The sequence below is a fragment of the Chaetodon trifascialis genome, chromosome 6, assembly GCF_039877785.1.
Source record: "Chaetodon trifascialis isolate fChaTrf1 chromosome 6, fChaTrf1.hap1, whole genome shotgun sequence".
Taxonomy (NCBI): domain Eukaryota; kingdom Metazoa; phylum Chordata; class Actinopteri; order Chaetodontiformes; family Chaetodontidae; genus Chaetodon; species Chaetodon trifascialis.
In genome coordinates this window covers 7,372,386-7,398,824 of record NC_092061.1, presented here as the reverse complement: position 1 = coordinate 7,398,824, position 26,439 = coordinate 7,372,386, and the positions used below count along the sequence as shown (strand labels likewise).

The 26,439-nt window shown below is 46.7% G+C and overlaps 1 protein-coding gene across 5 annotated transcripts in view; it reads left to right on the top strand.

Moving 5' to 3' along the window:
* The window catches only part of LOC139332680 (tetratricopeptide repeat protein 28-like), a 158,960-nt gene extending 132,833 nt beyond the window's left edge, over window positions 1-26,127 (top strand). For 4 of the 5 annotated variants that reach the window (XM_070964744.1, XM_070964747.1, XM_070964746.1 and 1 more), the window contains 18 exons: window positions 8-552; window positions 1,864-2,387; window positions 7,609-7,718; window positions 10,554-10,683; window positions 10,805-11,023; window positions 13,730-13,889; window positions 16,093-16,233; window positions 18,923-19,067; window positions 19,226-19,405; window positions 19,563-20,107; window positions 20,439-20,686; window positions 20,783-20,907; window positions 21,063-21,294; window positions 21,554-21,630; window positions 22,329-22,352; window positions 23,211-23,340; window positions 23,485-23,592; window positions 23,763-26,127. In XM_070964744.1, coding sequence (XP_070820845.1) covers window positions 8-552; window positions 1,864-2,387; window positions 7,609-7,718; window positions 10,554-10,683; window positions 10,805-11,023; window positions 13,730-13,889; window positions 16,093-16,233; window positions 18,923-19,067; window positions 19,226-19,405; window positions 19,563-20,107; window positions 20,439-20,686; window positions 20,783-20,907; window positions 21,063-21,294; window positions 21,554-21,630; window positions 22,329-22,352; window positions 23,211-23,340; window positions 23,485-23,592; window positions 23,763-25,375 — 5,256 coding nt within the window. In that variant the 3' untranslated portion in view covers window positions 25,376-26,127. The remainder of the gene's footprint in view (window positions 1-7; window positions 553-1,863; window positions 2,388-7,608; window positions 7,719-10,553; window positions 10,684-10,804; window positions 11,024-13,729; window positions 13,890-16,092; window positions 16,234-18,922; window positions 19,068-19,225; window positions 19,406-19,562; window positions 20,108-20,438; window positions 20,687-20,782; window positions 20,908-21,062; window positions 21,295-21,553; window positions 21,631-22,328; window positions 22,353-23,210; window positions 23,341-23,484; window positions 23,593-23,762) is intronic. The other variant, XM_070964745.1, reaches the window with a different exon arrangement.
* Window positions 26,128-26,439: the final 312 nt, after the last annotated feature.

Genomic DNA, 26,439 nt, shown 5'->3' with positions numbered 1-26,439 from the left:
GTTTCAGGTTAAGGAGCGCAGGATGGAGGCCTGTGCCTACGCCGCCCTCGGGGCCACCTACAGACTTGTGCAGAAATATGACAAAGCCCTGGGCTACCACACCCAGGAGCTGGAGGTGTATCAAGAGCTAGGCGACGTGTCAGGAGAGTGCAAAGCTCACGGTCACCTGGCAGCTGTCTACATGGCCCTGGGGAAGTACGCCATGGCCTTCAAGAGCTACGAAGAACAGCTGGAGCTAGGTCGGAGGCTGAAGGATCCTGTCGTGGAGGCTCAGGTGTACGGAAATATGGGCATCACTAAAATGAATGTAGGCGTGATGGAGGAAGCTATCGGCTACCTGGAGCAGCAGCTGGCCACTTTGCAGCAGCTGAGTGGCAACGAGGCGTTAATGGACAGGGGCAGGGCCTATGGGAACCTGGGAGACTGCTATGAGGCTCTGGGAGACTTTGAGGAAGCCATCAAGTACTATGACCAGTATCTGTCGGTGGCCCAGAGCCTCAACCGCATGCAGGACCAGGAGAAGGCCTACAGGGGCTTGGGCAATGGGCACAGGTGGGTCAGCTTTAAACGAAAAGGCATCCCATTTCAAAGGCAATATTTCACATTGCTAGAAAAGAACTTTTCAGTTTCTGTATAACGCACCAGTGTCAGTTTCCCAAACCGTTGCAGTAGCAGATAATTGTATTGACTGGCTTTTACTGTAAATCACAGTAATCCTGCTTTGCATATTATTTTTGCTTCTTTGCACTCACTATCAAGGACCACCGTAGTTTTTAGACACCTTGCTGGTGAGGAAGGCTTGGATGTGAGCCTGGCGCTAGCTGTCTCAGCAGCAGCCTAGTGGCCCTAGCCTTATCTGTATGCAAAGAGGCTTTGGCACACAGACGTCTGAAACTGAGGGAAGCAGTTATTTCGGGGCAACCTCTTACATCTCGTGTCTCTTCTCCCTTCTATTTCTCCTTATGCGTCAAGGAGCTGATAGCATCCTCGGAGACTACACTGCAAAATAAAACACGAAAGACTTGCAGAAATCCTCATTTCGGAGATGATTTTCTTCTTATTGTGTGTCATAAGCATGGCACCGCAGCAATCAGACGCAGCAGTATTAGCCATGCATGAGTTCAGAGGGGAATAATAGACATCAGACACAAACCCCTCTTGTCGTCTAACAGCTCTTAGTCTAGCCCATACATTATCACACAACATTAATTAAGATGAAGGCTTTTATTCTTTTAATGCTCCATTTGAACCGGCATCCGGCAATTGTTGGTGTGCCCGTGAATGTGAATAAAGTCTGTTTGAAGGCTGTGAAAGCGAATAAAACGCTGAGGCGGGATGAAAGCCACTCTGTCAACACATTCACAAGAGGATGGCAGCAGGGATCCACTGACAGATGACCCATCTCGTATTAAAGGGTGGTAAACAGTGTTACCCTTCAAACACAGCGTAAATTTTAAATTTCACATCAGAGCTCAGACATTTCTCATATAGCCTTCCACACACACACTTCAGTCTGTCCATGTCAGCAGCTATCAGCAGCGCGTTTGACATCTAAATCTATATTTCATCTACAGCAAAACTGAAATTATCTGATGCTTCGCAAATGAAAAAGTTCCTACGTGCGTGCATTCTAATAGTGCTCTGTTCGAAGAGAATAGAAATGTATCTGGATGAATCAAGAATATAGTTTTCCCTGGATATGAGATAAGCACAGAGTGCGATAGATTTATTTTGAGCGCTGTGGGCATGAGCGATATCTCAGAAATTGTTCAGTTTGAGCAGTTGTCTTGTTGCTTTGTTATCTCATATATCTCCTAATCGGCTTGACTCTGACGCTCATGGGTTTTCTGTCTTTACCTGCAGGGCCATGGGGAACCTCCAGCAGTCGCTCGTGTGTTTTGAGAAGCGGTTAGTCGTGGCTCACGAGCTGGGGGAGTGTGGGGGCAAGGCTCAGGCCTACGGTGAACTGGGCGCACTGCACAGCCAGCTGGGCAATTACGAGCAGGCTATCTCCTGTCTGGAGCGTCAGCTGGCCATCGCCCGTGACACCCAGGACAGACTACTGGAGGGCGACGCCAGCTGTGGTTTGGGCGCTGTATACCAAGCTATGGGAGAGTATGAGACGGCGCTGCGATGCCACCAAAGTGACCTGGAGATTGCAGAGGAAACGGGCAGCCCTGCGCGTCAGGCCCGCGCCTACGGGAACTTGGGCCTCACCTACGAGTCTCTTGGAAACTACGAGCGGGCGGTCGTGTTCCAGGAACAGCACCTAAGTGTGGCGGCTCAGACTAATGACTTGGCTGCCAAGACGCTGGCCTATGGCAGTCTCGGGAGAACACACCACGCACTGCAGAACTACTCACAGGCTGTCATGTACCTGCAGGAAGGTGAGTGAGTCAGGGGGAACGGGAGAGAGGATTGCCTTTGTTGCCTGGGCTGATAGGCTTAGAGTTTGTGAATTCATGAATATGAAATTCAGAGCCTATTTGTTGCTAAGCCTTTGCCACATTTTTATTAGGCTGTGTGCGCCGTGTGTGTGCATGTGCGTGTGTGTGTTTGGGCTTTTGTGCTTATGTGTTATAAGTGCACAGGGGGATTTTGTGTGCGTGTTATGCGTCTGTGTTGACTTCTGTGCTGTATAGGTATACCAGCATTTGTGTGTGTATGTCTGTGCAAACCTATCAGGATGCACGCCAAGGCATTTCTCCTGTTTACTGCTAGCTGTTCTTCACACCTCTATATCTACTTTTCTCAGAGGGTTCTTTGCAGCGAGCTGCCAAAGGATCTTTTCACACAGTGGCTGACAGACTCCTGCCTCTCACGCTTCATTGTCCCCTACAGATTATGGTGAAATAAAAACCTGCAGCTTGGCCCCTCGAAAATTCATTATGTCAGTGACAGCGCAGTGAGAGTTTGTCACAGAGGATGCGATAAGTGGAAGCATCTATGGATTTGAGCTGAACGTCCACACCGCCAGCCTCACCCGTGCCAATTGACAGACTTCTTGCTCAGGCACACCCACCGTGTTACGACCCGACTCTGTTTGAATCCAAGAAAATTGCAGCTGGTGTAAGAGGACAGTTGTATATTTCACCCTGCAGGGAGCGAATGCAAGGATCCAGGAATATATCTCCTCTATCTCTCCTCTGTCTGCTTTATTAGAGTTAGCCGGGCCTGCAGTGACCCATACACCCTCTGCAGGCCTGCTTGTTGAGCTTTAATGGAAACAAAGGCGACAGGCCATTCTGTCTCCACCCTGTCCTCTTGTTGTCCCCCACACTGTCCTTGTATTGTTCCTCAGTCTGGCTGTGAAAAAGAACAGTGCCTTCACTATCCTTGACAGCCAATTATTTCTGGCCAACCTACCCAGACCGAAAAGTTGGCGAGGTTTTTTTTTCTTTCTTCAGATTTTCTATTTTTTTCTATTCCTACTGCTTTTTTTTCCCTTTTTTTTATTCTTCATGCTGCATTGCTTGTTTTTTTTGTTTGTGTTTGCTGAAAAAGATTAATTGGAAGGAGGGATAGAAAGGCAGCTCCAAACTAGTGCAGATACTGTTGACAACATGTGATCTCCAAATCAGCCCGTGTGTATTTATATGCATGTGTGTGTGCGTGTTTGTGTGTCTGATGGTTATTCTGTGTTGTACAGTAATACAGAATGGCGAGGCTGCAGTGGAAAACAAGACACATGGAGATGCCAATTAACTGCTGATAGGCAAACATAATTTCTGTCACTTCAAGTGTTCACACTGCTCCCCGAGTTATTCCTCTTTAATTTCACATTAAAGGACACTGCACATCGCTGTCTCAATCTTAAACAAAGGACGCATTTCACACCAAGATGCACTTTTCAACGATTAACAGAACAGTGTCATTAAATCAATGCCGTCATTGTAGCGACTAATGGAGGTATTGCAGTTTCTTCACGCTTCGTTTATGGAACAACAACTAATGGAATAATATTAACCTGCGAAGGCAGTTTTTGGGAAAAATGCACCTGACGCTTAATGTCTGAATTTGGAAATTAAATGAGGTGTTATATTGATTGATGCAAATTGTGAATTAAAAAAAAAAAAGCAATATATGTTTTTGTATCTTGTCTTACATGTTTACTGCTGCTTTCATAAGGATTTTAGACAAGATTATATACAGTATATTACAAAACACATATGGGATCATAAGCTCTCATCTACACCACAAAGCACGTATGTATAATAAAAGCATAAAATTGTATGAAATCTGTTAAATCTATGGGAACGGTGTCGTAACCACGTGTAAGACAACACAGACAAACATTGCGAATTCACATGCAGATTATGCAGTGTAAATGGTGGATTTTATAACATGATTTTCTACAGTGTACTGCAGAACTGACTCAGGTATTCCATTAAAACACATTGATGTTTGCAGGTGTTTGAACAGCTTGTCAGGAGGCAGATAAAACTCAATGCAGCTGGATGATACGTGTGTGTCTCAGCGTGACATGTGTGGACCTTTATCATCACATGTGGACCCCTCACAGTTTTCAGTGGACCTGTTTTTATGCTAAAAATCTTGAATGTCATTTGCTCTTAAAGGCAGTAAGGTGGCTACTGATATTGTTTGTTTTTTTTTGCTTTTAGCTGTTGTAGATCTTTGTGGCTATTTTATTCTCTGCTTCTGAGGCTCAGAACAGATGAAATCTTTCACCTCAACATGTATTTGAGTGATTAACCCTTAAAAGTGGAAAACTAATTAGCCTTCCCTTATCTCATTAATTATTACACAAGCTTGCACAAATACCAATATTAAGTTCTCAACTTGCTGCAAATGTCGATACGGTCTTAGTAGCAGTGTGCATAATTGTAGAGATGTGTTTATGCAGGATTAAATTGATGTGGGTGTCATAATCCCCGTCATCCTCAATATTTAGATGATTCTTATCCCTGATTCCAAAGCGTTAGGTTCGCTGTGTAAAACATAAATAAAATAGAAATATTTGCTAATCCCTTTTTGACATATGTTCAATTGAAAACGGTACAAAATCAATATATTTAATGTTTGACCTCATCAGCTTCATTGATTTTTGTAAATATATGCTGAATTCTGCAAGATGCAGCAACACGTTTCAAAGACTGGGAAAGTTGTGAAATGCTCCAAAAACACCTGTTCGGATCATTCCACAGGTTCATTGGTAACAGGCGATAGTATTGTGATGAAAGGGGCATCCTGGAAAGGCTCAGCCGTTCACAAGCGAGGATGAACCCACCGCTTTGTGAGCACATGATTGGATAGAGGGTATTACGACAGGGGCTCGAGAACACTTGGTAAACACAGTTTGTTTGCAAATGGTTGCATTCTGTTTTTATTCACACAGTGTTCCAGCTTTTTTGGAATCTGGGTTGTACATGCCAGAGGTCTGTGGAATACAAAACAGACAGATTTGGAGGTTAACCTCATGGTTGAGAAGAGGGAGACACAGAAGTGAGAGTCTGTATCCGGAAAATGTCTCTGGGATTTTTTTCTCCTTTAGAAATTGTTTATGGTGCGCTTACTGTATATGACACACTCTTCTTTTCCACATGTGGTCATGATCAAAGGGTACTGTGTTGTCATGTGTCATAAGTGCATATATGCCAGGATATTTTCTTCGTGGCAGAATGCGCTTGCGGTTCGACGGTGCATGAGATTTCGTGCCGTGTTCCAACGCACGTGCATGTGGTGTCTGCACGTAAAGCTTGTGTCTGAAGCCAGAGGTGCGTGGGCCTCAGGGGCTGCAGAGGATCTCTCACCCAGCTGTCAAGCCGCCTTTAAAGTGTTCTCTAGTTGCTCTTCAGGGTGCAGCCAGCCACGGCCACATCCTCATGTCAGCCACTGCTACGTGACTGTGCCTGCAGGGCGCACCAAAGGCACGCACGGTGACAGTGACAGACACTGAATGATACAGAGCGAGAGAACAGAGGGGAGGAGAGAGCTGAGGAAGAAAGGAGGGATGGAGGGAAAGAAAGAGAATGGCAGGCGAGCTGAGGGGAAAGACCGAAATCGGCGTGAGTCATAATTCACATGTATTATTTCACTGTCAACTGGAGAATAAAGAAAACATAGAGTTGGTTGACATTCAGGCTTGATCATAAAGAAATATCACACAGCAGCTCAGAGAAAGAAAGGTGGTGTGTGTGTGTGTGTGTGTGTGTGTGTGTGCGTGCGTGTGTGTGCGTGTGTGTGCGCGTGTGCAGATGAAAGGCTCAGAGCTGGAGTTGAGATGAGTGAGGGTTGAGACTGTCAGAGAATGAAAAGGATAATTTAGATCTGTTTCCTCTCTCTTGCTCCGGTGCCTAATGAGCCCTAAGCAGTGCCGAGTCCCCACAAGCAGTGGCACCACAGTCAAGATGAAACAGGTAGAGAGAGCAGAGGGGGGCCAGAGACGCGGGCGCAGGGATGAGAAAATGAACGTGGGGAGGTGGAGGCAGAGAGGAGCACAGCAGATGCATGGGGGAAGAGGGCAGGCAGGCAGGCAGGCAGAGGGAGGGTGTGTGGAAAGATAAGGCGAGAGGGGAGACTGTTGCAGGCTTCAAAGGCTGCCGGCGAGCGTGGCCATGGAGGAGCCATGAAGTCTATGGTTGCGTGGTGTGCTGGGTCTTGCGGAATAGGCTTGCTGTTTCGGGTCACGCTCTCTGTTCTTGGCTTATCTGGTCCAGCCACAGACTGTTTTCCAGGAATGCCGAGAAAAGCAGACTGGGACGAGGGTGGCTTGGCCCATTTTCTACTCCCTTTGACCAAAAGCATGTTTAGACCCCTCCGTCACAGAAGTGAGTGGACAGAATAGACGAATACAGAGCCCACCTCGAGTGAGACTGCGCATGAGTAATAGCCTATTGCAAACTGCAGACGGCGCGCTGTGCATTTAGCACCTTGTGGGTGATATGTGGCCCAGCAGCTGTCGTTTTTTTTTCCATCATTGTCCTCTGTGGAGTGGCATTTTCATCTCAGTAATTGGGCAGAACCGAGCGCTCTGCAGGCAGACTGAGGACACATGCAAAGATGTGACATACGCCTCGCTGCTTGAGGGATTGGAAATGAAAAACAAACTGCGCGCTGGCCAGGTGATCTGACACAGGCACACTTACTGAACATACACACCCTGACACACACACACACGTGCGCCTTCAAACCTCCCCTGGCTTAACAAATGACTCCGAAAGTCCCTCAAACTAAATATCACAAAGCCGCCTGCACTGAGTTTGCATACAGTCTATTATTAGCTCATCATTGTGTTTGCAAATATTTGCAGACGTCTTCGTGATGTTGTGTGGATTCTTTTATGCAGGCATTAAGCACGTGTTTGTGTTTGCTCAGCCAGTCAATCCTCTGTATTGATTACTATGCAGTCCGATTAGTGCTCTAACAGCCTCCCTCTATGGCAGAAGTGTGTGTCTGTGTGTTTTTGTCCCAGTGTGAGCAGTATCTTACAACTGAGGCCAAATATCCAAACCTGTTCGCTGTCAGAACATCAGTACCACGCTAGGCTTACATCTGTTACTCTGAAAGATACCTGAGAGTCTGCCTGCTCTGAATAATTTTTACTCTCCCCTCTCTCTCATCTGCTCACGCTTGCTCCCCTTCTGACAGGCCTGCGGCTTGCAGAGCAGCTGGCTCGGCGTGAGGACGAGGCGAAGATCCGCCATCGTCTGGGGCTCTCTCTGTGGGCCAGTGGGAATCTGGAGGAGGCCCAACATCAGGTGAAGTATCTCCTCTTCCCTCCTCTTCTTGCCTCCACTCACCTTGACTCAGTTCTCCTCTCCTGTCCTCTCCTCTCCGCTCCACTCCTCCATCTGGACTCTCTTGTAGTTAAAACTGACCTCTAATATGCACACATCTGTCGGTCGGCAAAGATTACAAATGAGAGGGGGAAGTAGATGTCCAAAGACGTGGAGTGTGAAATCTAAGTTTTCGCTAATGCCCTTATGGTGAAAGAAGGAGCCCAGAGGAGAGAGAGCAACAGGAAGAGAGAAAGAAGAGGTGGCTATAGAGCTTGAGCACGGCTGCTGGCAATATGCTGGAGAGTCTGTCGAGCTGGTAAATGCTGTCATCTCAGCAGACAGGCGACAGATGACTGAAGCTGTTTCATATCTGTGTGCATGGTCTCAGGAGTCCCAAGCTTCTGCATCTCACACGCGCTCGGTCCTCTTCAGCCCACTGCCCACCTGGCAAGCATGGAATATCCCCTTAACATCTCTCTTTACAGTCTGTCCACACACCACCGCTCAAGATTTTCTTAGCTTGTGTATCCGCATGCAAGTCTGTGAACAGTCAGCCAACAGCAGTGGCTGTCACGTGTGTCTGTTGGGATGTTATTCAGCTGCTTTCCCTTTTCAAAATCTAGTCCAAAACATTTCTGTTTTGATACGCGCACACTAGGTACGTCTATGTGACCCAGATAGCTTTGTTTTTCTGTCCTGCATCATACTTTTCAAAAAGTTACTTTGTCTGTTTGCAATTATCTGTAACAAGAGTTGGAAAGAAAAAAAAAAAAAAAACTGAACCAAGGTGGCGACTAGAGCAGAGGCCCGTGAGTCATATTGAGGAATTTGTGTTCAATTAAAGCAAAATATTATTCTAACAAGCCAATGCAGCATATTTTCCGCTGCATGTGTGCTTTCCACGCTTGACCCTAAGACCTTAAGTAGTGCATGTTAACACTGCCTTGTCCTTCTTGCAACTTACTGGTATCCACAGCACCCCCCCCCCCATCAGCTTGTAACCCCCAGGGTGAATTAGTGGTGGGAAAGGACACCGTTGTCCTCAGAGTATAGATCAAATAGTTATTCATGAGCCTGTTGTTACAGATGACCTAAATACCCTGACCCACTTCAAACCTCATTTGTATAGGCTCGTATTGAAATTCATAAAGCGTCCGTGGCTGTGGAATCAGAGCACTTGACCTCATGTTCCTCATTCTCTGTGTATTTAAACCCAGAGTAATTTAACACCCTTGCTGCGGTCCTGGTGTTCACCGTGACTCACAGATTGACATATCCTGATTCTAATCAGCTATCTAAGCAGCGCATGCTCCCTCTGAGAGGCGCTCACATTCATATCTAAGAAGAACATGGATCAATAAATTCATGTTTACTTAAATATCGGTGGTCTATTGTAGATTAAGCTTTCTTTTTCCTGTGATATCATCTGTCACATGACAGAGTTCCCCGGAGAGCTTATTTTACAAAAATCATTACAGGTGTGTGTATCAAGCTCTGCTCTCGTTCCTGATTCACTGTGACATTGACATTCGCTTAACATGTCAGATAAAAGCCATGTTAGTGTCAGTGATGGTAAAACATGAGAGGGCTCTCTGAATGCATAGCAGCTGAAGAACGTAGCAGATTTTCCCCGTATCGCTGCCAAGCAAGCCGCTGCGGACGCAGCACATTTGGGATTGTTTCCCCTTCGTCTGTGGCAGGAGGGGTCAGGCCGGAGGAAAGGCACTGTGAGAAATTAGTTTCACTCTTAAAGGGATGTCTGCACGCCTAACAGATTAAACTGGCACTGCAGCAGTCCTCCTGTGGCCCTATCAGCGAAATCAGCGAGACTAGCAGCTCCGTCTACTAGCACTAATGCAGCAGAGCTCACAGATTCTCTGCTGATCTCTACTCTCCCCCTTCACTCTCTCTGACACACTTTTCCTGCATGACCTTGGGATATGCCAGACGAGCTACAGCGTATGCATATATGTGCGCTCGCAAGAAACGCACGCTCTTTCTCTCTTTCTTTCCCGCACAGTCCTTTTTCATCCACGCCAACAACCTTTTCTCTTTGTCTTGTATAAACTACGTTCAAGCATTGTGAGCAGTGTGCTTCACCCTCTCTGCTGGCCCCAGACTCCTGGAGAGTGGCTCTATAGCAGTCCCAGTCATCCTACAGGGCTACCATAGGCACAGAAATAGGAAATCAATAAAGGCTCCCATGAATCAGCACTCCTGGCTAGCTCCGCTTGGCCAATGTGCAGCACCGCATGCCGCCCCACCTCTCCATTGTCTCTCTCCCTCTCTCAATCCAATGTCTGGCACTGAATAGAAAGGTCCAATAACACAGACAGGCCTATTGAGTTCACAAAGCATCTATTTCCTTGGATGCCGTCTGTCCAAGAGGCCCAGGTAATGGTTTAGCTTCTCATTGGCCTTTCCCATGTCCAGGCAAATATGGACTGAAGAGAGGTTTACTTGTGTTGGTTGGTGATTCATCAAGCTACATTACAGTACTTTCCTCTGTAGAAAGGGAAGCAGAATTAGAGGGCAGCAGAGCTCATCGCTGATGAGCAGTGAGGTGGGATGCTACCATCTAGTGGCCACAATCATACTCTTTCTACAGCGGCGTAATCATCACAGTGGTACATGATCTGGTGGACATTCTTATCCATGGTGACATTTTAGCACGAGTTACCCCGACAGGACTCAAACCTGTCAAAAAGACTGCGATGCTCAACCTGTTGAGATCCATACAGTATTCTTCACTGAATAAAGGTGTGATGTATTTTATAGTTGTACTAATATGCGATTGTTGTTGTTTATCTTCAGCTCTACCGAGCATCTGCACTGTTTGAGACCATCCGCCATGAAGCCCAGCACAGCACCGACTATAAACTCTCCCTGTTTGACCTGCAAACCTCCTGCTACCAGGCACTCCAAAGGGTCCTTGTCAGCCTGGGTATGCCTGTAGACAGTCCTCACTGCTTGATGCTGTCGGGTTCCAGTTTGTCTTTACAGTATTCTAAAGATGAGGTGTTGGCATTTATCTGTGAATCAGCATTGACCTCTGATTACCACAGGCCACCATGACGAGGCTCTGGCAGTAGCAGAGCGGGGTCGTACACGAGCCTTCGCGGACCTCCTGGTGGAGAGGCAGACAGGCCAGCAGGACGCAGACCCCTACACCCCCGTGACAGTGGAGCACATCCTGGACACTGTCAACAGCCAGAGGGCCTTGGTGCTTTATTTCTCCATGGCTGCTGGTTACCTGTACAGCTGGCTGCTGGCTCCAGGAGCGGGTAAGGACTGACTCTCTGCTTGGCTTACTGCTTTGGGTGCTGAAATCCTGTCATGTCTGTTTGTCTTCTTGTTGTTTCCTGCCTTAATTTATTCTCTCTGCTGTCAGAGGCCTTTGTGCCTGCACAATCAAATTTGGTGGATAGGTTTCAAATTCCCCCTTCTGCTCAGGTGAAATAAATTATACCAGCTGGTCAGATGGTGATACCAATGACTGGCAACTTTGCACTTTGACCATTCGCTCCTGAACCTTTTTTTCACAATCCTTTCTTCTTTTCTCACGTTCAATTTTCTTAACTTTCTGCAATTTTCAGTTTGACTTGTGCAGTCCCTGTTTAAAACGTGCCTGTTCAGAACAGGTCGATTACTTGCTTGCAGTTTTCTCATGAACCGCTCATGCAAACAACTTCACCCTCGACGCTGGGCGTCCTTGGGTCCTGAGCAATAAACACGACATGAATGAGTGGCAGTGAAGTCAAAGCCCCATTCAGTGTCTATGGATAAGCCCCAGATTTTACATCCTTCATTAGTGAGTCTTGAGGTGATGTTGTTCCCCGGAGCTGTATCCGCAGCGCGTGGAGTATCGTCAAGATGAGAGATCTCCGAAACATCTCCTCCAGGTGTGGCCATAAATCCAAAGCACAGCCGACCCTCTGGGACGCAGGCACGTCAAGTAAAAAGGGCGTTCAACTTAATAGCAAGCGTGAGATAGTCATCTGGCTGCTGTCAATGCTAACAGTTAGCCACAAAGCTTCACTGCAGCTGTTTGGGGTCAGGCTATTCGCTGGAACAAAAGTATTCATTCCAGAAGATACATAGCTGTAGCGTGAAATGTTTGACTTTAGCGAAGAAAAATGGCAAACTTACAAGACTTTGCCACAATGTAACATCTCAGGTCTCTCTTTCTTCATCTGTGTTGAATGTAATGACAGAGCGCGAGCTGTACCCAGCATGCCATCGACGGTGTGACAGTTAATAGGGATCCCCTCTCATACACTACACACTGTGCACTTCTGGCAGTAGTAACTACTCATAATGAAGTCCTGTGGGGGAAGTCAGTCGGCTGAGCGGTTGTCAGGACAGACCGACAGAGATTCTTTCCCTTTTAGTCATATGCAAAGCTTATTTTTTAATTTCTCTTTCATTGTTGTGCTATGTCCTTTCTGTGAAATACTGCGCACAATAGTCTTCTTGTAATGCATGAATTAACTTTCATATTCAAACACAGAATGAACTCAGTCGTTCCCTTGATGAATGATGATGCTGAAACAATTGAATGTCAAGAAATTGCAGCAATGGACCAAATTATTCGCTAAAACGAAACGCGTAAATACAGGCTTAAATATCTCAGCTCTTTACGGTCTGTATTGAAGCTACACAGGTGAAAGAGCACACACACACACTTGCTTGTTCAAATCAAAGCAGATAAAAGGCCTTGAGGCTGTAGCTTGTTTTCAGCTGCAGGGGTAAGAAGGCCAGCGTTAACACCCAAGCAGCAGTGCCACCTGCCACTCTGCTGTTAGGATTTGCCCCCCTGCCATGTTTCTCACCCCAGAAGGCATCTTCCAGCGAACCACGCTAATTGGAAGTGACACAGCCAAACAACATCGGCAACATCTTGACACATGCCAACAGGAAAAACACTCAGCTGTTGCACCAAGTCGGAGCATAATCCCTCTGTCTGATTTCTTCCTTTGTTTTTCGGTTCTGTCTTTGTTTTTTTATTTTCTTGCTGTGTTGCTGCGCATTTACGCCTCTTTGTGTTCTCCTCCATTTCTGCCTCTTTTGTCGACGCACTGAGCAGCACCGGCACAGGTAGAGGGATGACGATGCGGCTCGTTTGTGTGACTCGTGAAATTCTAGTTTCACAAAGAGAACAGGCAAAGCTGCGGGTGACACGCGGCTCCTGTGGCTGCCACGCTGTTAGCAGCTCTTTGGCTCTCCCCTGCTCTCTGTTGTAAAGAGAGGAAATGAGAGCCGTGACCCAGCTCCCAGGCAAGCAGATGAACTTGACCCCCCCAGCTCTAGTCATACGGAGGGGAGGAACACTACAGGGACCAGTGGAGATCTTCAAAGCGCTGAATACTGCCCCGGGCTAAGAGGGAGCCACTTGCTCACTAATCGCCTGTCTGTCACTTCCTGGCATTCCCTGGCATCCAGCTGGCACGCAAACATGGCCGCCTCTAAAGAGTCTGCCATCACTAAAAAGGGCTACTAAGGTCCTAATTACTTCAGTAGTGTAAATTCTGTGACATTTTATGGACCCAAATGTGCACACACACACACTCACACACACACTGAAATCACGTATAAAGTCTGCTCAAATGCAGTTAATACAAAACATACATGCAACACCCGTTCACACACATACACACACACAGCCTGTACTCCATCTCCCAGTGTGCTCTTCCCCGCCCCCCCCCCCCCCCGATGTTCTTGCTCGAAACTCAGCTGAGCTCTCGTGGCGTGCAGCAGATGGCACAGGCAGCTTACTCTTATCTTTTATTGAACATTATTTGTTTTATTCATTTCGCTCCACAGATGCACCACCGCACGTGGCCCCGCCCGCAGCTTTCGGCTGAAAGCGTCCAATATTCCGTCCTGTCTCGTGCGTGCAGTGCACACGTATCAGACGTTTGTTTTTGAGGGTTCTTTCACGAGCGCATTAAAGCGGCCGCTCGTATTTGCCCTCTCCGCTCTCTCCACAGGCATCCTGAAGTTTCACGAGGTGTACCTGGGCGAGGGCGTGTCGGAGGGCGGCTCAGAGTTCCAGGAGGGAAGCGGCAGTGGCGTGGTGGGCGGCTCCTCGCTGGAGCAGTACATTGCCAGTGCCCGTGAAGCTCTGGGAGTGGAGTCTTATTACAGCAGGTGAGATGTTTGTTAGCTCATCACATACTTTTTTAGAAGTAATTGCTAGAATGTTTGCACAAGCTTGCTGCTGTTATTTCTCTATTGAATAAGTAACTTCATGGATCACGTTGTTACATTCAGCAATGATAATAAGATTTCCAGCCGTAATGCCACCACTGACTTAACAATCCCTCCTTTGCCCCTCATGCAATATTAATCACGTAATTCAATATTTCTCTATCTAGCAGGATGGTATGATATATATTTTCCTTCTTTTTTGTACATTTTTTAGGTATTCAGTCCTAAGAGGACTCATATCTTTTCATATTACTCCAGCCTTCCTGACATCTGCTTTTGAGCACTTCATGATCAAACTCAACATTTGGCTTTTATATATTACCTATATGAAACACATTGGAACAACATGTGTGGCCTTGTGCGTTTGGCACACCTCATTTTTCACGAGCTGCTGGAAGTCCTGGTTCAAATTTACGAAGCTGATAATCGTAAAAATATGGATGAAACATTAACTGAGAAAATCTGACTCAATAGACATTAGAAGTGCCCAAATAATTTTTCACTTTCACCTCTAATTTTCACTCAGGTGTTGCTCAGTGCTGCAACATCAGCGTGTAATTTATGCTGTCACTGATTTATATAACCCAGTAGCCGTTTAGTCTGCACCCAGCCTCTTTGCTGTTTTTTTTCCTGAGTGAGTACAGCTGAGCAGACAGACAAAACACACCCAAAAAAACTTTATTGACAAAAAAAGAAAGGCAGACCGCACTGTTTGAATCATTAGAAGGAAGAATAAAAGCAACATATCTTCAAAACCGCAGTCTAAACAGAAAACGCTCGACACTTTTATCCTGTCAGTTAGCTCAGGAAGAGTTGTTGTATCATTCTGTTGTGTATGTATGTGTGTTTGTGTGTAAAGAGTGTTATTCTGCCCCATTGCTCCCAATGATGACAGGCCTCCACTACCTTCCTAAAGCACTCTGCTCTCTCCCCAGTGGGAATAAATGAGACGGAATAATGGCTCTTTGTGTAGCCAGACTGTTGAACCCACCTAACAAACACAGAACCTGACAGCTAAAGAGAGAGAACGGGCTGTGCTGAGAGCATCAGGAGGAAGGTTAAGATGCAATGCTGAAATCAATGGCGTAAAAGTCAAAAAAGCAGAGGCGGGTGGTTAAAGACAACAGGGAGAGTGGCCAGAGGGCCTCTGCAGGAGTAGATGTGGAAGGATGCATAGACAGCTAAAATCTCCTATTGACATCAATGGGTCTACACCACGTTGGACGTTAGCATCGTTTCTCTAGTTGGTGTTTGATCCATAGTGCCCAGCTGGTCCGCCCAGTGCCAGCCTCCGCCACCCTCGCAGCCTGGCCCTCCTGCCCCATTACCAGCTCATTTACTACTCCAATGGGAAGCTGCACACACGCCACTGCGCCTGGATGGGCACAATATGGCACCACTTACCAGCCCATTCATTCTCCAGAGTGGAGAGAAAGGGAGGCAGCACTCTGAAATGAGTGGAGAGGGAAAATGAATGGGATGGAGAAGAATGGGGAGAGCATATTGTACGCGTGCGGGGAAAGAAAGGATGATGTAGAGGAAGGGGGATGCTGCCTTTGGGACAGTAGAAATCTGTTTTAAAATGTGGAGTTTTCATCTTTTCAAACTGTGTTCTGCATCCAACATTTCTTCAGTCCACTGTTAGTGTGTACACCCCAGGAGAGCGAAACACATACCGCAAGGATTAAAAAAAAGGTGGTGCTGGTGGGAGCACAAGAGTATGAGAGATCCCATGGTGCAAGTTCACACTCAGCTACTGCAAGAGCAAGTAGCTGACATAAGAGTTACATGATATGGGTGCATCAGAGGAGATGTTCAGGCATGAAGGGAGAGGGTGGGGGTGAGGTAGCGATCGTGGGGTGGGGGTGGTTGACTCCCCACTGACTGGATCAGCATCCCCAGCATTATAATGAAAGGATTTAACTCTGCTTACCATCAGGGTGTTGGACCAAGTCTGGGAAATGAGGCCAAGTGTGTGTGGGTTGAACAGTGTGTATTTTGGACAGATCAGGAGTGTGTGTAGTTGATTAATCCGCAGAGAAACAATGTAAGTCTGCGTATTGTCTACTTTGCTGAAGTGCCTTTTTCTTGCCAGCTTTTCAGTTCACGTCTCACTCCATCTCTCTCTCTCTCGCTCTTTCAGAGGGTGTTCGAGCAGCGAGACGGAGAGCGAGGCAGGAGATTTGTTGGACCAACAATTTGAGGAACTCAACAACAAGCTTAACTCAGTCACTGATCCAACAGGCTTCCTGCGCATGGTGTCCAGAAACAACCTGTTCAACAGGTAGGAGATTTTTACGAATCACCTCGATGCTCCTGAGCTCTCGCTGAGAGACGTGATCAACAAGCGCTACTTAGACCCGTTTTTCCACACATGCAAAAAGATTAAAAATATCTGCTTGGGTAAGGAGATTCATGGGTATTGTGGCTCATCTGTGAAAGGAGTCTTTTCTCCATTGTTTAGCCAGCGCAGAGGCAGCATGTGAATCCTCCTTATTAAATAGACTGAGTAAAGCCAAGCTGCTAAAGCCCTTATCAACTGCCTGCTCTGATGGGGCTGTGTGTGTGCGTGTGTGCGCGCGTGTATGCCAGACACAGACACTGCTGTGGTTTTAAGATGTTGGCCCTGTTTGTGTTTGTTGTGCAGATTTATCACTGTGGATTTTTCACTGAGTGCCAGTGGCTCGTTCACAGTATTGTTTAAGACTACTATGCAAAGTATTCATTTACATTGTGCTGATTGGTAACGTATACCAATAGGACGTGTGCATGCGTGCGCAGATGTGTGTGTCTGGGTCATATTTCCCTGTCCTCGTCCACAGTTGAGCTGCTCTTTGATGAGAGGGTAATTCCAGCTTTAATTGAGTCTCGGTGCTCATTAAGCCCCTTTAATGGGCTGCCGGTAATAATCCGCTCATTCTTTCAGGCCTCAAAAAAGTCTGAATTATAAAGCTCCTCATGCTTAGGAGCCTATCGTCTATCACGATGTTAAAGCAGGAGAAAATGGAGAAATTTCACACATCTTGGGGTTTGATGACATTATTGTGATCCCCTCACCTTCACCTCCTGCTATCAGTTTCCCCTAACATGCACTATTTCCACAATCCAAAATATAATAAACGAATTAAACGACATTTAGATCAAAATTGGTACAAGAACAATACGCTCCACATGAAAGACCTGTGCTTCTTGGTGTGATATCTTCATTCAGTATTATCATCGATTGCCCTATTTTAACACAGAGATCTAATCTGCACCGGGGAGCTTGGAAGGATTACTATGGGAAGGTGATAATGAAAGTCTCCTCGTGTCTAATCCCCTCACTGTCTAATTGAATACGTTTTTATGCACAGTGATAGCATAATGAGATTGTTTGAGGATCTCGATCAAGTTGTCTGTAAAGAGGCAGTTAATACTGATAGAAGAGGGCACCTGCTTCAAAAGAGCAGAGTGGCCACTAAGTGAAACAATAACTTATATCACAGCTAGAATTTAGGTGTTACATAGAGTGTGTTATGGAGACGGTCTTGTCTGCTTTTGTGTCACCTCTCAGACTTTAAACAACCGCTGAATATAGTCTTCATCCTCCGCCTCACTGCTTTTAGTCTTCTCCTTTACTGTTTCCCTCCACACTCGACACTCACCTTTGCTTGGCTTATCCCTTGCCTACTCTCTCATTCTTCCTGTCAGGCTAACAAACGATTGTTTGCTTTCCCATGGAGGCTCATGCCAAGGCCTGGGAGAGAGACAGAGTGCTGGGAGGCTGGAGGGAAGCCAGTGGCCTGGGGCTACCAGAAGGGCAGGATACATGTCTGCTGGCTGGGGCCCGGAAGAAACTCTGGCTGGTGGAACAGATGGAGAGTAGTGACAAGTGCAGTCATAAAGCTCGGCCCTGTGTGCCTACAGCACCAAAGGCGTCGAACCCCATGGCCACCATTAGCACACTTCTCAGCATGTTGTGTGTCTGTGCATGAGCTGTCACTCCTGCCTGAGACACACACCTTCTTTCTGTTCGCTTCAGAGGCTCATTGTCCTGTGAAATAGTGTATTGAAAGCACTCACGGTCTCATCTTTCATGAGCTGGAAGCTCTGAGTTTTGACTGGATGTAGAGTAGGACCCTGCAAAGATGGGATGAGCCCTGCTCTCCTGGTGATTCTGGCAAGCTGATCACATGCAACCCTACTTCATATTTCTTCAGGCTCTATACTACTGCAGTGCAATATTGCCATCTAGAGGAGCGTTACATAATAGCATAATATTCTCAGTGGTATTGCCTCTTGTCATGTGAAATTATATATATGTGTTCACTGAGGGATTAGAGCACATCATAATGGAGATCGAGCATGGCCTGCCTTCATCTGCCTCTTACTCAGTGTGACTTAAATCTGACAGTAAGCGTGTTAGGAAAAGAAAGATGGGCCTCTGTGATTGAGAGCGCTGGATCGCTCTCCTCTGCTCTGCTGCAGCTTTGTGCCGCTACCACACACAAACTCGCAGAGACTACAGCGGCTGAGTTTGCGTCTTGCTCGAGCTGTATCTGATGTAACACTATGCTGCGAGTTAGACATGGAGCCTCTTCGGCCACATTCCCAACACATCTGCAGAGCTCGTTAGCTTCAGCAGGAAGATACATGAAATCCCTGTTTACAGGCTGTTTACTGTCACAGCACAGACTAAACTTTTTTCTGATCAAGACCTTATTTTCAATAACAAACCTTTTTTTTGGCTTGTATGTAGAATGTAGAATAATATCAGAATAGACCTGATGTTGGTTTCGACTCTAATGACGTCTTTTATATCTGCATTTTGTAACATAAAAACAGAAGAAAGAGATTTGCCCATGCGTGCAGTGTATTTTTGGAGCTCACTGCAAATGCATGATGTGGCAAACGGCCTAAAACTGTCAGATCTGCAGCATAAAAGTGTAATGTACAAAATGAAAACAGCATTATTTTGTGTTGTGATTGTGCAGGAGTTGCCAGAGCATGACCAGCCTGTTCAGTAACACCATGTCACCTGCCAAAGATGGTAACTCTTCCCTGCCTCGTCGCTCCAGCAGCCTCGGAAAGCCTCCTCTCCGAGCACTTTATGACTTGCTCATCGCACCTATGGAGGGGGTGAGTGCTGCCTTTGTGGGTCATTACCTGTCTATTGATGTAGCAGTGGGGTAGAGAGAAGAGCATAACAGAAAATGTGAGAAATAGATATGAAAGCACCACAGACTGAATGATATTTTGCATTTGTACATTTTGATACTCATCTTTGTGTCTGACAGGGCTTGATGCACTCCAGTGGGCCTGTTGGCAGACACAGACAGTTGGTGATGGTACTGGAGGGAGAGCTATACCTCATCCCCTTCGCCCTGCTGAAAGGAAGCTCTTCCAATGAATACCTGTATGAGCGCTTCAGCCTCATTGCTGTTCCCTCCATCCACGGCCTTGGATCCAATGCAAAGGTTCAACTTCTCATTCATGACTAAAAAAAAATGCCAGGCTTCTTTTTGAAACACACCCCACAAGATCAAGATCCAGTGAAGTTATTTTAAACAGATCACTGCAGTCCTGTTCTCAGACTGTAGAGCTTTAACTTGACCTTTGTTGTTGTGCTCCCAGGCTCACTCCCGGCGCCCCGGACCTACTCCATGTGGTGGGGTCTCAATGGCTGCAGTGGTGGGGAACCCTAGACTGCCCTCGCCTGTGATGGACCGCTGGCTGTGGGGTCCCATGTCCTCTGCAGAGGAGGAGGCCATAATGGTGGCTGAGCTGCTGGGCTGCCAACCCCTGGCCGGCTCTGCTGCCACCAAGGAAAGGGTGATGAGTGCCCTCACACAGGCTGAGTGTGCCCACTTTGCCACCCACATTTCCTGGAAATTGGCTGCTCTGGTGCTCACCCCAAACCCTGAGAGTGTGCCCGGTGGGGCAAGTGGCGGCGTGGGAGTTGGAACAGTGGGAAGAGGAGCAGGGGGGAGGAGGGGCAGCAGCGGTCGAGGCAGGAAAGGCTCCATTGGAAGCGGCTACACCATCCCAGAGTCTCTCCACATGCAGGATGACAGCAGTGACGTGGAGAGCATCTGTGACAGTCCGCCTCTCCAGGAGTTCCTGCTCACAGCTGCTGACATATTGGACCTGAGGTTGCCTCTCAAGCTGGTGGTCCTGGGGTAGGTTTGGTTCATGAGAACAAATTTGAATAGGGGACTTTATGATGTTTTATTTAATGGCATTTTTCCAAGTTTGCAGCAATTAGGTAATTTTATATAAAAAAAAAATAGGACCATATTAATCACACTGTAGTCGTGAATGTGGATTAAGGCTTGAATTATATACATAAAGGACATTAGCACTAAAAAAGACATTGTAACGTAACTTATGAGATTGCGATAGCTTAGCCTAGAAAGATAGTAAAAGCAAATAATGCTTGAAATATTATGCTATTAAATACTTTATAGCTTCCTAATTCAATGATATGCCTGTGTGTCATTGTGGCTACAGGTCGTACCAGGAGTCCAGCAGCAAAGTGACAGCAGACGGTGTCGTGGGGTTGACCAGGGCCTTCCTAGCTGCTGGGGCTCAGTGCACTCTTGTGTCCTTGTGGCCTGTCCCTGTTGCAGCCTCCAAAGTTTTTGTCCATGCTTTCTACACTGCCCTGCTGAATGGGACCAAGGCCAGTGCAGCACTGGCAGATGCCATGAAGACTGTCCAGAGCAGCAAGCAGTACTCACACCCCTCCAACTGGGCAGGTTAGAGATGTTATTCACCTCTGTGGTAATTCTACATTCCCCTAATAAAAGAAGATGACCTTGTAATGGAGCTCTTTTTATTGCATTTGTGTCCAGGATACATGCTGATTGGCAATGATGTCAAGCTCAACAGCCCATCTTCCCTCATTGGCCAAGCTTTGGCAGAGATTCTGCAGTATCCAGATCGAGCGCGCGATGCTCTGAGGGTTTTACTCCACCTGGTGAGGCTTGGACACGCGCGCGCGCACACACACACACACACACACACACACACACACACACACACACACACACACACACACACACACACACACACACACACACAACCAAAGACTGAGACAAGACAAAAATACTGACACTTCCTTGGTCCTTGCAGGTGGAGAAGTCTCTTCAGAGGATACAGAACGGCCAGCGTAACTCCATGTACACATCGCAGCAAAGTGTGGAGAACAAGGTGGGGGGTGTCCCCGGCTGGCAGGCCCTGCTGATAGCTGTGGGCTTCCGTCTTGACTCTGCAGGTCCTGGTATCCCTGCTGCTGTCTTCTTTCCCACTGCTGATCCAGGAGACAGGCTCCAGCAGTGCAGCACCACTTTACAGTCACTACTGGGTATGCACTTGAGCTCAACAAGCTCTCCATCAGTGAAATAAGACTCAGGATCTCTCCAGTGTTTTATTGATTCTGCAGTTATGTATTTTTTTTTACATTGTTTTCCACAAGCAGCACAGCCAGTTCTGTCGTTTGTGTTTGTAAAATTTCATATCACTCCATATATCACCTGTTTAGTCACAGTGTTACTTAGCTTGGGGTATGAGGAACGTGTCTTGTGTATGAATAATGAAGAACTTCCTTTGATCCCATCCCTCAGGTCTGCCGCCGCCAGCTCTCCAGGCTTTGTGCAAACTCATCACAGCTTCAGAGGCAGGGGAGCAGCTCATCAACCGGGTAGGCCCCCGCAGCTCTGAACAAATGCTGATGGATTTTTTAATCGAAAGCACCACATAGAAATTGGTCTTTGTCTTAAATAACAAATACCTTTATTTAGTGTTAAGAAAAAGTCTCTCGCTCTTTCTCTGAAACTTTTGGATGCCTTTGTACCATGAGGTTCTCGCTAGAATAGAATATCTGGGATATCATTGCGTAACTTAGTTGCGTCAGGACTGGATACACACTAATGCACTGGCACCTCAAGCTGCAGCTTAATCTGCATTGAAACGCTGCGTAGAAGCCTAACTAGCAGTCCCTCAAGTACAAAGCCTTGACTTCAATCTGAGTCCTGTTCTCTTGCACCAAAGCTCGTGACACTGGAGAATTAATCTTACACTGCAGAGGTTTATCCCTGTTTACGTGTAACATGTGGCTGTCACATGCTAACAATGAAAGACTATCCAGTTAGTTGGTGATTAGCACTTTTTGTTGCCTCATACTGCAAATACTGTTCTCAATGCACAGAACATGGAACATGTTCAACCCTTTCTTATGTATGCCTACTGCACTTAACTCAATAACATATTAAACACTTCTGTTACTTGTTGCTGTTAAGCTTCTTGTTGACCTGAACCCTTGTACCCTTTGTGAATGGCCTGTGTGCATGCAATTAAAAACCTATTGTCTCTCCTCTGCCCCTAATGTGCGGTCTGAAGGCTGTTAAAAATATGGTGGCAATGGTAAGTGTGCCTTCACCTACCTGCCCTCTATCCCATTCTGCCCTGTTCATCCACTTTCTGTCCTGCTAAACATTCTTAAACTCCGCTTCCTTCTGTAGAAGCTGCATGACAATTTGATAATCACTTTTGTTTTTTCGTGCATTTTCGCGTTTGCATGCACCAAGTGTAACTGAGCAAACACTTACTGCGTTGTCTTTTTCCATGGCTGGTTCCTGTAGTCAGATTGTAGGGATTTTGAGTATTTAAAGATTTACAACCCTGGTTCATTACAGGTCAGAGGAATATTTCACAGTGGTAGAAGGGATAAAGCTATCAAAACAAGCTATCAAAACAAACCTCTCATAATCATGACGAGTGAAGTGAGGAGACGAGGCATGGTTCTGTTTCCCACACAGTTACATCAAGTTGACAAAGGTGTCTCTGTTCCAAGCCAAGTAATCCCCAAACAACACAGGCAAGTGTGCTTCCAGGGCACGTGTCGCTCCCACGAAGCTGAAACCCTTTCAGCTCTGCTTCCCTGCAGATGTTCAGTTGCCCTGAGAACTCATGCATAGGGCTCAAACATTCATTCGAACAGATTCATACACATTTCATGAAATCATTTTACAGTAGTTCCACATTTTGGGTGCCATTATATCAGTGAGCTTTAGTAGATGAAAAGGAAATATTCATTGAGAGCAGGAAACTATGTATTTGCACTTGGATGATTTAAATTCTTAATAGAAGAGAAATTGTTTAATCACAGTTTTTTTTTACTAAAATCACTCCTCTTGTAGAATTCACTAGTTGATTCTACTTTGGACTTATGCCTAACGACCACCTCTTTGCCCTGTTTGTCCTCTCCCGCTTCATTTCCAGCTCCACCAGGTGCTAGTCCAACTCCAGACAGGAGAGAAGGAACAGGATTTCTCTCTCCTGCCCATTCAGGTGTCTATTAGTGTGCAGCTCTGGAGACTGCCAGGATGCCATGAATTTCTGGCTGCTCTTGGTGAGTCACCTGACCTACCTAAGAAAACTGCTGATCCCTCTCCCATCCTATTTCCCATCCACCCTGTGCCCATGCATCCCTGTGGGATCACAGACCCAATGTTAGATTGTGAGTTATAGCAGCTGTCTTTTTGTGTATGTGCAGGATTTGACTTGTGTGAGGTCGGCCAAGAAGAAGTGGTGCTGAAGACAGGCAAGCTAGCCAACCGCCGCACCTTGCACTTTGCTCTCCAGTCTCTGCTGGCACTGTTTGGTGAGTGCACTTATTTGCTCACGTTCCTTGTATCATTTCTATTCTTCATAATATTTTCAGTCACTGGACTGCACACTGGAATCATCTAGAATGTGCATTTAACCTTTTTTAGCAGCCCTGTTTGTTTTGATCAGGTGTCACATTTTTTCCCTTTTGTTCTCTTTCTTCAGACTCCACAGAACTGCCCAAGCGTCTCAGTCTGGACAGCTCATCTTCCCTGGAGTCTCTAGCTTCAGCCCAGTCTGTGTCCAACCCCCTGCCCATGGGATACTCAAGCCTCCCCTTCTCACCTCCTTGCCTGGACAATCAGGCATCCGATGCCATCTCTGTCTATAGTCTCAGCTCTGTAGCCTCCTCCATGAGCTTTGCTTCCAAGTCAGACTGTGATTTCCTTGGTCATCGACAACGCAGTGGGGCCACGGCACACTATTCTATCCACAAACACCCTCATGTGCCCCGTAGTCGCTCCTCTCCTCATGGGGCAGCTGCTGCAGTGGCAGGAGCCCGTGGGGATGAGGAAGAGTATGAGGGCTTTTCCATCATCAGTAGCGAACCGCTGGGAAGTCACTGTGACTCTCTGCCTCTGCCGCCAGGCCACAGCCAGCGCCACCACCGTGGAGGCAGGGGGGTTGTTGGTGGGTCCAGCACAGGAGCAGGGAGAGGCTACAGTGTATCAGTATCATCAAGGGGCAGTGTCAGCACCCCAACATCCCCTGTCAAAACAAGCCTGGTGCCCAGCCCAAACTCACCATTCCAAAAGGTGGGTAAGGTGAGCAGCTCGGATACAGGCGAATCTGACCAGTCCAGCACCGAGACGGACAGTACTGTCAAGTCTCAGGAAGAAAAGACTGCCCCTCTGGATCCTCAGGAGCTGGCCCAGAAGATTCTGGAGGAGACTCAGAGCCATCTACGGGCGGTGGGTAGTCTTCAGCGGGCTGGCGCAGAGGGTGGGACAACAGGAGGAACCTCAGCTAGGAGCAGCACCTTCCGATCTTCCGAAACGAGCGCGTTCAGCCGTCCTAACAGCAGCGCAAGTGGCCGAGCTCAGTCTTCCCCAAGACCCAAACCTCCATCTCGTTCCTCTTCACTGCAGAAGATAAGCTCTGGCTACAATAGTCCTGCAGTCTCTGAGTCTTCCCAAAAGGAGGGCAGTCATCCTTCGCCCAGTCTGGACAGCCACGCACAGTTCAAATTAAAGTACCCAAGCTCCCCATACAGTGGCCACATCTCCCGTTCCCCGAGTAATGTGTCTCCCAGTTCTGGTCACCAGTCCCCGGCTGGCAGTGCTCCGTCCCCTGCCCTGTCCTACTCCTCTACGGGCTCTGCCTGCTCTACATCGGCTGATGCCCCAGACTTGGACCGCCTAAGAAGAGGGGTAATTGATGAAAAAGTCCAAGCTATCCACAATCTGAAGACCTTTTGGGCTAATGCTGCAGCCCAGCAACAGCAACATCTAGGTCCCGTCAGAGCTATCCACGGTCCTCCTGGACCCCTTGCTTCTGCCAGTAGAGATGTACTGAGCCTTCTGAACCTCTCCCCACGTCATTGCTCCCCTAACGATACCCAAGACAGCCTGGAGCTGCGGGAGCTGGGGCTGCAGTCACTAGACAGGGGCAGCAAGAACTCTTCCAATGGACACCACTGCTCCAACCCCAGAAAAGTGGCCCCGTCACCTACTATTTCCACAAGCAGTAGCCCTGGTGCTCGTTCTATCCGACTACCTGCTGGCAATGGATACAAGTTCCTGTCGCCCGGAAGATTTTTCCCTTCCTCTAAATGCTGAGACATTTAAAACGGTCCTATACTTTAATCTATCATTTACTATCCTGTCTGCTGGAGGAGTAGGGCACTTTTTGAGGACCACTATTGGTCCACCAAGCTTGAGTGACAGTGAAAAGGATTTGATTGGTCAGCGAGTGTGATCCTGCAGAGGCACGTGAAGGCTTTAGAGAATGTCTTGTCTTTGTGCCCATAACACTGTAAATGGCAATGAGAAATACTCAACGACCTGATACTGTGTTTGTGTGTAACTGTGTGTCAGGTAGATGTAAATGCCATTTGGTATTTTTTCCCCCAAAACTTTGCTGTTTGTGTGGGCCAAGATGCAACAGCTATGACTGATTTCCTCCATTCTGTTTTTTTGTTTTAAAATTTAATGGTTATTGTTATTATTGTTTGTTATTGTTATTAATATTATAATAATTATTATTATGTTTTGTAAATTAATTCCAGTGTTTCACAATCAGTATTAAGCGTTTTTATATTATTAAAAGTGAACAAACCTGTACCATGTAAAGATGGATAGAGTGGGAAAAAAAAGATTTAATATTTTTTATTGAAATCAAAAGGGCATTTTGCCTGATTTCTTTGTGAATTGAGTGTCTGCTCTGAAGCATGGATTCTCTTGCTATTCAATGTTAAGTACCATGTATGACTTTTTAGCCCATGATTTTTTGAGATTAAACATGAAGGTTTCATGACAACCATCTGTCATTTATCAGTAAACTGTTTCAATAAAAAAAACATCATGTTTGCTTTCTTGTATTCCTGACCTTTATATAGATTGCTCGAGGAGGGAAAAAAAATCACTCTTTGGTTGACCTTCTCACAATTAATGTTATGAGAGGCCACAAGTGGATTTAGCTCCATTTTTAAGGGGACAGCAGCAAAAAATGTTGGGAACCTCTGCTATAATAGATGCACCCAATGCCAGGCACCAGGTCTAAGCACACGTCATTATGAAACTAAGCAAGTCGGCTTCAGGCCATGGAGCAGATAACCAAACTGCATGATCACAATCCTTATAATGAAAGGGATTTTCTTAAATAAATCTAAAATGATGCTGCA